The sequence below is a fragment of the Populus euphratica genome, unplaced genomic scaffold (assembly GCF_000495115.2).
Source record: "Populus euphratica unplaced genomic scaffold, PopEup_1.0 scaffold75.1, whole genome shotgun sequence".
In the NCBI taxonomy this organism is placed as follows: Eukaryota; Viridiplantae; Streptophyta; class Magnoliopsida; order Malpighiales; family Salicaceae; genus Populus; species Populus euphratica.
This window is the reverse complement of record NW_011499866.1, coordinates 336,421-348,585: the sequence shown is the minus strand read 5'-3', so window position 1 is coordinate 348,585 and position 12,165 is coordinate 336,421. Positions and strand designations below refer to the sequence as shown.

General features: G+C 33.8%; 2 protein-coding genes across 2 annotated transcripts; both read left to right on the top strand.

Annotated features, from left to right (window-relative positions):
- The first annotated feature begins 2,387 nt into the window (after positions 1 to 2,387).
- Positions 2,388 to 8,163, top strand: LOC105126102 (protochlorophyllide-dependent translocon component 52, chloroplastic-like). Its single transcript, XM_011026851.1, has 9 exons — positions 2,388 to 2,500; positions 2,678 to 2,823; positions 2,910 to 3,452; positions 3,594 to 3,781; positions 6,187 to 6,272; positions 6,347 to 6,534; positions 6,828 to 7,016; positions 7,406 to 7,593; positions 7,684 to 8,163. The coding sequence occupies exons 3-9, from the start codon at positions 2,934 to 2,936 to the stop codon at positions 7,919 to 7,921; spliced, it is 1,596 nt and encodes a 531-aa protein (XP_011025153.1). The 5' UTR covers positions 2,388 to 2,500; positions 2,678 to 2,823; positions 2,910 to 2,933; the 3' UTR covers positions 7,922 to 8,163.
- Positions 8,164 to 8,651: 488 nt separating this feature from the next.
- On the top strand, positions 8,652 to 11,796 carry LOC105126103 (protochlorophyllide-dependent translocon component 52, chloroplastic-like). The gene is made up of 6 exons (XM_011026853.1): positions 8,652 to 9,253; positions 9,973 to 10,160; positions 10,413 to 10,502; positions 10,591 to 10,930; positions 11,085 to 11,272; positions 11,372 to 11,796. Exons 1-6 carry the CDS (start codon positions 8,732 to 8,734, stop codon positions 11,625 to 11,627), a joined length of 1,584 nt encoding a protein of 527 aa, XP_011025155.1. The 5' UTR covers positions 8,652 to 8,731; the 3' UTR covers positions 11,628 to 11,796.
- Positions 11,797 to 12,165: the final 369 nt, after the last annotated feature.

Sequence of the window (12,165 nt, the reverse complement as noted above, 5' to 3'; positions counted from 1 at the left end):
TTTAAAAAAATAAAAAAGATATTTTTTTTAATACAACCGCCATCACTATTCCTCATACCCGCTAAAATCACAAATACCTCAAAATTGACCTCAATTTGGCCCAGTGGGGAAGAGGATATTTCGTATTTGATTTGATAACATAACAGCCCATAATTCAGTGACAAATTGTATTAAATTTCAATTAAAACTATATTTAGAATATTATTTCATTAAATATCATTCAATTTTAAATTTATTTTCAGATAAAATTGTAACATTCTTTTATAATATTAGCAAGAGTTTTTTTTTTTTAACACAACTCTTCATGATTATTTTTTAATTATTTTCTTAAATCCAATTAAAATTAATTATGAAAAAAAAACAAATAAAGATATAGTTAAGATATTATTTAATTAGATGTTTATTTTCAAATGAGATTCTTGCTCTTTTAATATATGATATTAGCGATGATTTCGTAAAGTATTACATGGAACTTGTTATGCACACTTTTTTGTTTTTATGTTTGTGCCATGAATATTTTTAAAAAATGAAGTTCAAGTAATTATAGTTATTGCCAATATTTGTTTTTTGAATTATAGTTGCTTTTTATTCAATAAATTATTCTTCTTGTAAGAAAAACAATTTTTTATTAAAAAATCACATGAATACAAAATATTTGAATGGAAAAATAAATTTTTTATATAATTTTATTTATTATCTTTCATTTATTTTCTTATTATTAATTAAATAATGAATCCTGAAAGATCCACCGTAACAACGCCTGGCATTATATTACTCCTTTTCTTTCTAAGATATTCACGTCAAATTATTAAAAAGTATTTTTATTTTTATTAATTATGGTTCTAATAAGTTGTTATTTAAAAACAATTATTATGGTAGAAAATGAAAAAAGAAGAAGAGAGAGAGCATCAGGGTTTTTAATTAATAAGATATTTATTTTAATTATATAGTCTTTAGTTTCTTTCAGTTTTTTATTTTGTAAACAACATTGCTCGTGAAGCACGCACTTCCACTAACATGACTATATTATATTATATTATATTATATATATTCATGCTTTTCGCTGAGGAGTGCTGACAATATTGCTTTGATTGTACTGACGAATGCATGATTTTCCAAGCCTGGGCATTACTATTAATCTCACATTCGCTGCTTTTCAATAAAGTAGTTAGGTGCCACGTCCTCTTCTTTAACATACAAAATACAAAACAAATATTAAGACTCATGAATGTTAGGTCTTCAATCCAAGAGTTTTGTCTCGCTGCAATAACTCATATTAATAATAATATTAAATTTATATTATTTAAGTTTAGGTAAGTTTGCTTACACTAACAGGTCTAAAAACTTTATGTCTGGCTACAATACTTGAATGTAAATCTGATGGCCAAATCATGTTATAAAAATATAATATTTAAATAGAAAAAAATTTAATATTATATAATAAAATTAAATAAATAATAATAATTATAAAAAATAATAATAAATAGTACTTTACAAGAAGAGGTACAATAAAATCATCTGCTCATAATATTATAATAATTTAAAAATTAAATTAAACAAATCATAAAATTTAAATTTTAATCAAATTTATATTAAAAAATGAAATTAAAAAAAAATTAATTAAAAAACTCAATTAATTAGATTAATATGCTAAATCATGTTAACTTATTAAATCTAGAATTTATATAATAAAAATATGATAATTAGATAAAAAAGAAATTAATAATAATAAATTAAATTAAATTAAAAAAATAAAAAGAAATTATAATCAGAAGCACCGGCGTTTTATAGTAAATTATACCGTGCAACTACAGTAAAAGAAATATGGCTTTTTGTTCTATAGTTAACAATAATTTGACAGCTGAATAAACTTTACCAGAAGCTTCAAGTTCTTATTGTGAACGACCGACACTGCAAGCGACGCCTCTCGTCTACCTTCGGTGCCTGAGACCGGCACATCGCTATCAAGACGAATCTAACGACTTTATTCAAGAGTCCATAATTAAGCATGCTTTTTTCGCTGAGTTTTGTTGACAAGATGTTCTTAATTGGTTGGTGAGTGCATGATCTTACTGCAGATTGTTCATCTTCTTCTGCTCCCATGTGTTCTTTAACAATACAATTGGGGCAGCTGAACAATCTACCTGAGCACATTGCTGGGTTTTGTTGTGACTGCGGCCAAAAAGAGAGTTCTTTTTTCCTGTACTGCTACTTTTCAAAATAATTTTTTAAACTGTATTAATTTAAAAAATATTCTATCTTATTGTGCTGGTCCAGAGAGAGAGAGAGAGAAACTCGTGAACATGAAGGAGACAACACTGGTAGGTGATCTCCTTTGAAATTTAAAGCCTAAGGTAGAAAACTAAACACCTAGGATAGAAAACCTACTAGGAAAACAACAAAAGAAGAGAAACTCTAACCATACACAAATTCTCAAATCAAGCAGGCAGAAAGTTTAACCGGCGCTCCAAACCGCCGTGATTTGTTAAGTGTGCATATGGTATTTGGCTTAGGATTATATTTAAAAGCACGATATGTTTTTTTTTATTTATAAATATAATATTAATATATATTTATTTTTTATATTATTTCATGAAAACAAATAAAAAATGTTAAAAATATTAATTTAAAGCTGTTTGCGCAATTTCAAGTGATTTGTACTTCTTCGTGCTGGTAGAGATTCGATGGCAGTGTGTGCGGCCTTCACCCACATGCTCTTATGAATCAACTGGATCAGAGTGCTACCCTTCTAATTGCCAAGAGGTCAAGTGCCAGCAAAAACAGCAATCAGAGTGGTTGATTTAAGTATTGGTATCTTTGGAGGTAAGTTCAGTTGAGCACCTCTTCCAACTTCTCCAAAAGAAAATTTGATTCTCTTCTCTTGTCTCTTACCATTTCTCCCTCTCCAGCTTCAGCACTGAAAACAAGCAACCATGGTATGTGTAAGAACTCCCTACGTTTGTATGCCGAGTTTAGTGAGCGAAACCCAATTTGCCAAACCCAAGTTGATGAGCTTTCAGTTTAATCCATTACACGGTTCATCTTTCTCAAGAATTCATCAGAAGACATCATCAAAATCCAAGCTTTTCACAACCATATCATCATCACCATCCTCTGTTCCAACAGTAAAACCTGAGCCAGAACTTGAAGTTGATTCTCAAGGAGAGAAGTTTGACTGGTATGCGCAGTGGTATCCAATTATGCTAGTTTGTGACCTGGACAAGAGGGTGCCGCACGGAAAAAGGGTGATGGGCCTTGATATTGTGCTGTGGTGGGATAGGAATGAGAATACATGGAAAGTCTTTGGTGATGCGTGTCCTCATAGGCTGGCTCCATTATCTGAAGGAAGAATTGATCAATGGGGAAGGTTGCAGTGTGTGTACCATGGTTGGTGTTTCAATGGTTCTGGTGACTGCAAGTTCATCCCTCAAGCACCACCAGATGGTCCTCCAGTAATCAGTCCTCAAAATTCTATACAACTTTAGTTAGCATGTTTCATCATTCATGTGTTTTCTTTCTTAATTTATCGTTTTTGAGGCTTAACTTCGCCTTATTATCTTGGTTAAAATCGGATCCTTCTTCACATGATGCAGGTCCACACATTCAAGAAAGCTTGTGTAGCAGTTTATCCAAGCACAGTGCATCATGACATCGTCTGGTTTTGGCCGAACTCCGATCCTCAGTACAAAGATATCATTACCAGGAAGCAGCCTCCCACCATCCCGGAATTGGATGATCCATCTTTTATCAAGTTAACTGGCTGTAGAGATATTCCTTACGGGTATGCAAATCTCTGGTGGTCATTATTTTTATTTCCAAACTATAATTTTCCTTTTGGCTTGATGTAACGTGGCTACATTAATTTGCTGTTTCGGCATGTAGATTTTGGGGCATAATTAAGTGGTCACGACCCGAATCATGCGATCATGACCGACTAATAATGTAGGAGAGGTGTTGCAATGACATCTCATCTATACTTAAACTTTAAAACTTGCATGTTATAAATAAAATTAATCAAATGATAATTTATAACTTAAGAGGGAAAAACACTCAACAAATTCATCCGTTAAAAATAACTAAGAATCTCATAAAATAATATTAAAAATAAAAAGCAATTTAATAAAAAAATGATATTTAATATATATTTTAGATATTAATAATTTGCAAGTTAATATATATATATATTATCATAAAATAGTGAAATACATGTTAGAGATCAAATAACATTAAAAAATAATAAAAATCAATTATAATAAGCTAATAACTTTTTTACTAGTTAAATATATATAATATTATATACCCATATAGTAATTATTCTATGTTAGCATGTAGTTATTGATAAATCATATATAAGGGCATACTACTTTTTTGGCAATCAAATGCTGGATTATGACCTCCGGTATTTCTTCTTCCCCTGAAAGTCTTGAGTCTAACAAAGGCTTCCCCACCATACCGATAGGAGGGAGAGTGTGGGAAAACTTGTTAAGAAAACTCATTGAAGTAACTAAAAGCTGTGATATCTTATGGACATGACTCTATAAAGATTGAAAAGCTCTATGTGGTTGAAAGTCATTTTAATTGAGTCAACAAGCTTACCTATGCTTGAAAAGGCTAGATTGCTCTCTTAGCAAAGATGAAATCTATAACGAATGTGGGAATTCAATCCTTGCCGCTGGGATGTCTAGCGGATTCTAGGGCCTTGAAACATTGAAAGATAGGGAGGTTAGCGAAGAAGCGAAACCTAAGGAGGACGAAGCTGGACTATAGGTCACGCGTCCAGAAGGAGGAGTTAAAAAGGCACGCGCCCTAATGCTTTTGATATTTGAACAATTATTAAAGTAATGCTTATCATATCAAATAAAATTTAGTTTATTAAAAAATATATATAAATTTAAAAATAAATAAATATTTTAAAAAATAAAATAATAAATATAAATATTTAAGAAATTAAGTATTCGTACTAATTATATAATCAATATACATATTTATTTATATTACATGCATATTAAAAATTATCTCACTTACCTAGAAAATATAAAATTAAAAGGAATATTATATAAAAAATATGAAAATTCTTTTGAGTATCGATAAGCGAACTTACAACAAATATACAAAATATACTAAAAAACCAAAACAACACAAATAAAAAATTCTAATACATAACAAAAAATCAGGTTTAGTCTCCTAAGTTTAGAGACTAAAATGATAATTTTCTAAAAATAGGGATCAAACATAATTTTACCAAAATTAAAGCACCAAAATGTAAATGCATAACCATACTAAAATTTCACCTATAAACCATCCTCAATCATGGCCAGAAAGACTGAACTATAATTTTTTTAAAGTCTAGGGACTAAAATGTGAATTCTTAAAATTAAGGGACCAAACTGAAAATATTTCAAATCAATTATCAAACTGGGATTCATCATCCTTAACCTCATAATAATATTGCTCAGAATTATCAAACTGGGATTCATCATCCTTAACCTCATAATAATACTGCTCAGAATCTCAAAATACATTTTGGTTTATAATTTTTCAAAGTTTAGGAACTAAACTATAATTTTTTATAAATTAATGGCCAAAATAAAATTTCATTGTCTTCAAACTCAAGATTATTCTTTTCATATTTTCCAAAAATTTGAATGAATTTCTTAATGTATGACAAATCAATTTACAAATCCTTATTTTTAACAACACATTTAAAATCAGTTACTTAACTTTAAACTCATAATAATCATGAATCAATATTAATAATATAAACTTTAAATCTTTATAAACCCTAATCTCTTCTTTAATCTTTCAATAAATAAATTATAATTAAAAATAACACGAAGGTGAATGATTTATTTATTATTTACACCTTTTTTGAACTCAAAATTCAAGATAAAAAATTAAAGTTGTTGGCCTGATAAGAAGAGAGTCACCACAGCTATAAGAATTAAAAAAAAATAAAAATTTCGTGCAAATTTTTCTATATGTTTAAATTAATTTAAGTTGGATTTGTTCTGATTTTTACTTGTAATTGAGTTCGGGCAAAAATAATACCGACAAGAACTACCTTCCATGTAATGTTTGTTAGAGTTTTTAATATGCTTTCCTGCTCTGGAAGGAGAATATTTGATGTGATATCGAACGTTAGTGATTTTGCTTTACAAAAACTTTACTTTTGTAAACTACTTTCAGATATGAAATCTTGATTGAAAACCTGATGGATCCTGCTCATGTTGCCTATGCACATTATGGAATTATCAGAACTCGACCACCGGAAGGTATTTTTAGGCATCGTGTTCCATTTTCTTTGTTTATGTAGTTCATATGATTCAAACTAAAACTTTCCCTGCAGTTAAGGCTGATAGAGAAGGGGGCTGCCCAGTTGAATTGAGTGTCAAGAAGCTAAGCATAGATGGTTTCCTTGGAGATCAGGATCAGTATGGTACTAATAAATTTATCGCACCCTGTGTCTCTTATGCATACAGTAGTCCTGTGATTGATAAAGGTGAAGGAATTGTATCATCAGATGGAACAGAAAAGGTAAGCATTTACATGATAACAGACACGAAATGGTATCATAGTTAGCATGCCATTTATAGGAACACATGACAAGGCCACATGTTTCCATGTCTAAATATTCGATTGCTTGGCGGCCGGTTTTAGATCATCCGCGAATTTGTCTGCATAATCACTCATGGTCACAGAAGCCTACTATCTAGTTTACTTTAAAAAGAATGACACTGCTTGTAGTAGAATCGCAAGTCAAAGTTATTTTAGGCTTGTTACTTCTCTTGTTGTTGTCTTCCTATTTCATAAAAAACTTCTTGGTGCAGCCACCTTCCAGGCAACAGAAAGCTGTCTTAGTCTTTTTTTGCATTCCAGTTAGTCCAGGGAGAAGCAGATTAATATGGGTCTTCCCACAAAACTTTGGAATTTGGATTTTCAAAGTTTTTCCGCGGTTCTTGACTCATTTGGGAGTAAACATGGTTGTGGATTCAGATCTGTATCTTCTTCATTTGGAGGTAATTTTTCTGTTGATCAAAGCGTTCTCCTCTACAGCATGCAGTGAGCTGATTTATTAAATCTTCAGTTATTATAATACCCTATTATATCTGTAAGAAATAACTGAACGATAACCCTCTAGAAAGGTCAATAGATATCAAAGTGGATAGTTAATGGGTTGCCAATGGGATATCCATCCTGCAGGATCAACAGAAATCTAAATTCCTATGGTTTGCTATGGAACAACGGTATATTTCAAATCTATTTCATCCAGCACCTTTATGGAAATTTATTTGATAGGAAAGAACCTGCTAGGTTAACATTTATGCTGCATGGAGTACCCATTTATCATACAATTTTGGATCTTGGACCCCACTAGCATTAACAAACCCCGGAATTTTCTTCGCAGGAGCGCAAGATAATGGATATTGGCCTTGCAAACTGGCAAAAGGCATGCTTTGTGCCAACAAAATCAGATGCCTTTGTGGTTGGTTTCCGAAGATGGTTAAAGAAGTATGCCGGCGGTCAAGTTGATTGGAGAGGAAAGTACAGCGGGGCTCTTCCCCGAACTCCTCCAAGAGAAGAGCTGATGGACAGGTAATTACTGTTACAATTAAAGACGAACATTCAAGATTTCAGAGTGGGGAACTTTCTTAATGTTTCCTAAACTTCTAACTGATTTTTCAGGTACTGGTCTCATGTTGTAAGCTGTCGCAGTTGCAGTGCTGCATATAATCGTTTCAATGCACTAGAGGTCGTTCTGCAGTTTGCTTCTCTAGCTTCAATTGGGATTGCTACTGCAACTAAGCAGAATGTCAAGGTAATGGTAGCGGTGGCAGTATTATGCTTTGCAGGTTCAAAATGGTTGGCTCACTTCATCTACAAGAACTTCCACTACCATGACTACAATCATGCTTTACACTAAGATGTATTGGAAATATGGCTTAATTCTCCTGATCTCGTATGTGCTCATAAGTTGTGGCAGCTGGATAGACTTTCTGTGAGGCATTAGCAGTTCTGTATGCAAGAACCCAGCTTTCATGTGAGGAGCAGTGTTAGTTTCTTGTGGGAAATTGGGATTTGGGCCTGTGAGTAACAAGTTTCTGTAAGGATCTTATTTGAAGTTTCTACTATTATTAGTGATAATGAAGTAACATGACTTAAATTTTGTAGTTTCTTGCATGGATTTGAACAATAATTTAGGTTGATTAAAGAGGGTTAATAATAAACACGATAATGTTTGGTTAATGTTTTAAAACAGAAAAGATATTTAGAATGAATAAAAACATATTTGGTTGGAAAAATAAAAATAAAAATAAAAATATAAAATAAATTTGTTTGTTGGATAATTTTAGATTGAATTTTTGTTAAAGTACATGAGAATATGTCACTTATATCTCTCTGTTTTTTTTTTTTTCCCTTATTCCTGACTCGAGACAAAGGCTATAGATAAAAGTTTAGCTAATGAAATGAGAATGCTTGAAGCATGATAGTAAAAAATCAGGGCCACGGCAGAAAAATAAGAAAGGTTAAAAAAAAAGATGCAAAAAACACACACAGAAGGCAGAGCAAGTGCCACACCACCACAAAAAAGGAAGTGTTTCACAACCACATAAAATAGTGCAGATCATAAATTGTTTTATGTCTAAACCACAAAAATCTCTAATCCATTCAAAATGTAAAGTGCTTTCAGATAATTAAGCAGTAAAGACCTCACTCACATACACAAGCAGAAATGGAAGCTCTCAATGCTTCCTTTGTCCCTTCACCTCGCATTCCAGCAACATCAGCTCAAGTACTCCGCAAATCCCAGTTCTTGCATTTTCAGTTCAGTTCAATACCCAGTTCATTTGTTCAATCATATGACAGAAACAAGTCAAGCTCCAAGATCCTTACTACCTTGTCATCATCTGTTTCAACCGAGACCTTAGACCCAACCGAGCCAGCACTTGAAACCGATAGCCAGCAAGAGACGTTTGACTGGTATGCACAATGGTATCCAGTAATGCCGGTGTGTGACTTGGATAAGAGAGTGCCACATGCAAAGAAGGTGATGGGACTTGATTTAGTGGTGTGGTGGGACAGGAATGAGAATGAATGGAAGGTCTTTGATGATACTTGTCCTCATAGATTGGCACCATTGTCTGAAGGAAGAATTGATCAGTGGGGGAGGTTGCAGTGTGTGTACCATGGCTGGTGTTTCAATGGCTCTGGTGATTGCAAATTTATTCCTCAGGCACCCCCAGATGGTCCTCCGGTACTGAATCCTCATACTTTGAATGATAAGATTCTTCTCCTTGCCTTTTTTGTTGTGAAGAAAAGAAAACGAAGATATGAACCGAGAAATTGTTCTCTTTCATAAACCTTACAGTATCTTTAGTTGTTATTTTTTTCGACAGCAAGAAATATTCTCATGCTAGTTTGCGCGTCAACCATGAATAATTCCCTTCATGGACGATCTTAAGGGCTCATTCCCCATATCAGGTTGATACATTCGAAGGAATTTAATAAATTCCTCTACGCGCTGCTTCAAGCTTTAAACCTAGGAAGTCAAGGGAGCATTTTTCATTACTTCCTCCATGTGATGAACTTGTGACTGGTGTGGCATGCCTGGATACTTCTTATTCTGGACTTGAAAAGTTCATAAATGAGCACTCTCATCCTAATTGAAGGGCTGTCTTAAATCACTTGGCTACAGCCCTTTGGCTACATCCATGGCTCTCTTGTTTGACCATATCTGTTGATATGTACTTCTTAGTGGTTTTCATTTTATTTTTGACCCTCTAAACTTTGAGACTGCTGCTTGTATCATAGATTCTTGAGTACTCGTGAATCACAGCTGTTGGATTATGTGATTGATGATTTCATTCTTGACTTGTAAGAAAGGTCGAAGAACATAATAATTTGGAAATTTCGTTTGCTGTTCATTGAGCAGAAGCTGATGTATCTGACCTTTCCAAGCCATTACTTATCCAGGTTCACACATTCAAGAAAGCTTGTGTAGCCGCATATCCAACTACTGTGCAGAATGACATTGTTTGGTTTTGGCCAAATTCCAGTCCTGAATACAAAGATATCCTTTCCAGTAAGAAGCCCCCTTACATTGCAGAGTTGGATGACCCATCGTATATCAAAATAATGGGAAACAGAGAATTTCCTTTTGGGTACGCATTATTTTCTCTTGCCATGTGTAGGTTTCTTCTTACATTTTCCTCCTTTCTCAGCTGAACTTAGGACCCTTTCTAATGCTCGTGTTGAATATATTCTTTTTTTGGTGTAATCTGTTGAATATATTCTTCTCCAAATTATATCTCCATCTAGCATTCATGATTATGAGGAAAGATTAAAGTTCTATTCAGTAGTTCTTAACGAATTGTCCTCGGATTTTTTAAGGTAAGCTAAGTTATCATTTTCAGGTATGAAATCTTGATTGAAAACCTAGTAGACCCAGCTCATGTTCCGTATGCACATTTTAAGCTGCTTCCAGGTCCACCAGCTAAGAACAGATAAGAACTACTGCTACATTGTGCTCATATTGCCTTGTATAAATGGTTAGTATATCTGATTAACACCATATATTTTCTTTTATTCCACAGTCAAGCTCGATAGAGAAGGTGGCGCACCGATTGATATAACCATAAACAAGTTAGATAAAGAAGGTTTTCATGCTAGCAGATTTGGTGGAATTACTAATTTTATGGCACCTTGTGTATATAAATCTGCTTTCAGTCTGCCGCCGAAGAAAGGTAATGAGCCACAGAGAAGAGGGCTTCTTCTTTTCTTCTGTGTTCCGGTTGGTCCTGGTAAGAGCAGATTAATATACACATTCCCAAGAAATTTTGGAGTGTGGATGGACCGAATTATGCCAAGATGGGTGTTTCATTTGTGGCAAAATCGGATTCTAGATTCCGATTTGTACCTTCTCCACTTAGAGGTAACACCATTACCATAAAAATAAAAGTATAGTCTCAATATCACAATCCTAATGCGAGACCATCATGGTATGGCGGATATCTAGTGAAGTTCTGTTCTGGAGAATCAGAACAACTGGTTCCTAAAGGCCTGTTTTGTGCTGCTGTTTTTTGCAGGAGCGTAAGATAATGGAAGTTGGCCCTACCAACTGGCAAAAGGCCTGTTTTGTGCCAACAAAGTCAGATGCTCAAGTTGTTGCTTTCAGAAGGTGGCTAAGGACGTACTCAGGTGGTCAGATTAACTGGGGAGGCAAGTTCAGCGGAGCACTCCCTCCAACTCCTCCGAAAGAACAACTAATGGACAGGTAACTTATGCACAACCCGAAAAGTTTAGACTCAAAGTTCATCTTGGTTATTTTTAACTTCATAATTCATATGAAGCTATTGGCAATGGATTCTTGCAGGTACAGGTCACATGTAGTGAATTGCAGCAGCTGCAGCCTTGCATACAAGAGTCTTAATGCACTTGAGGTTGCCCTGCAAGTGATCTCCTTCGGTTCAATCGGTGCTGTTGCAGCAACCAAGCAGAATGCAATGTCAGCAGCCGCAAGAACTTCACTTGTATTAATGGCAATCCTGTGTTTTGCAGCTTCAAGATGGTTGGCTCACTTCATTTACAAGAATTTTCATTTTCATGACTACAATCATGCCCTTCTTTAATTTTACTGTTTTGAACATCAATTTCGTGGTGTTGGAAACACCATATTGCATTGTATACGAGAAAACTCAGAGTCTGTGAAAAAATTATATAGGGAGCAAAATTGGAGAGCTTGCTAGACAGTATATTTACTTGTTTGTTGAATGATATTATTAGTGTGCTTTTGGTACATTGGACAGGGTAAGGCATGATTAGACGAGAACAGAATGAAGCAGAGCACGAGTCCCTGTCTTCTCAATTCCAATCTTATTACTCTTACTAGTTATATAAAAATATATCGAAGTCCAGGCTCCTTACCACCATATCATCATGGTCAGTCCCAGCATAAGCAGAACCTGAACCAGCTGAAAAAGAAGAGAAGTTAGATGAGTTTTCTCAGTGGTATCCAGTGATGTCAGCTTGTGATTTTGATGCAGCCAGGCTTACATAAAATGAAGCACAGGTCATAACTAGTAAGCAAGGCATATTCCATAATAGCTAGGTCTTGCCACCAAAATCTCCACTCCGAGAAGAAGATGATGCTCCTGCATTATTAGAATT

Excerpts from the sequence above, each read along its gene's own strand:
- LOC105126102 (XM_011026851.1), top strand. The coding sequence starts at position 2,934 with ATGGTATGTGTAAGAACTCCCTACGTTTGTATGCCGAGTTTAGTGAGC. Across the intron at positions 3,782-6,186 it reads TGTAGAGATATTCCTTACGG|ATATGAAATCTTGATTGAAA; the intron begins GTATGCAAATCT and ends AACTACTTTCAG. Across the intron at positions 6,273-6,346 it reads CAGAACTCGACCACCGGAAG|TTAAGGCTGATAGAGAAGGG; the intron begins GTATTTTTAGGC and ends CTTTCCCTGCAG.
- LOC105126103 (XM_011026853.1), top strand. The coding sequence starts at position 8,732 with ATGGAAGCTCTCAATGCTTCCTTTGTCCCTTCACCTCGCATTCCAGCA. Across the intron at positions 10,931-11,084 it reads TGTACCTTCTCCACTTAGAG|GAGCGTAAGATAATGGAAGT; the intron begins GTAACACCATTA and ends TGTTTTTTGCAG. Across the intron at positions 11,273-11,371 it reads AAAGAACAACTAATGGACAG|GTACAGGTCACATGTAGTGA; the intron begins GTAACTTATGCA and ends GGATTCTTGCAG.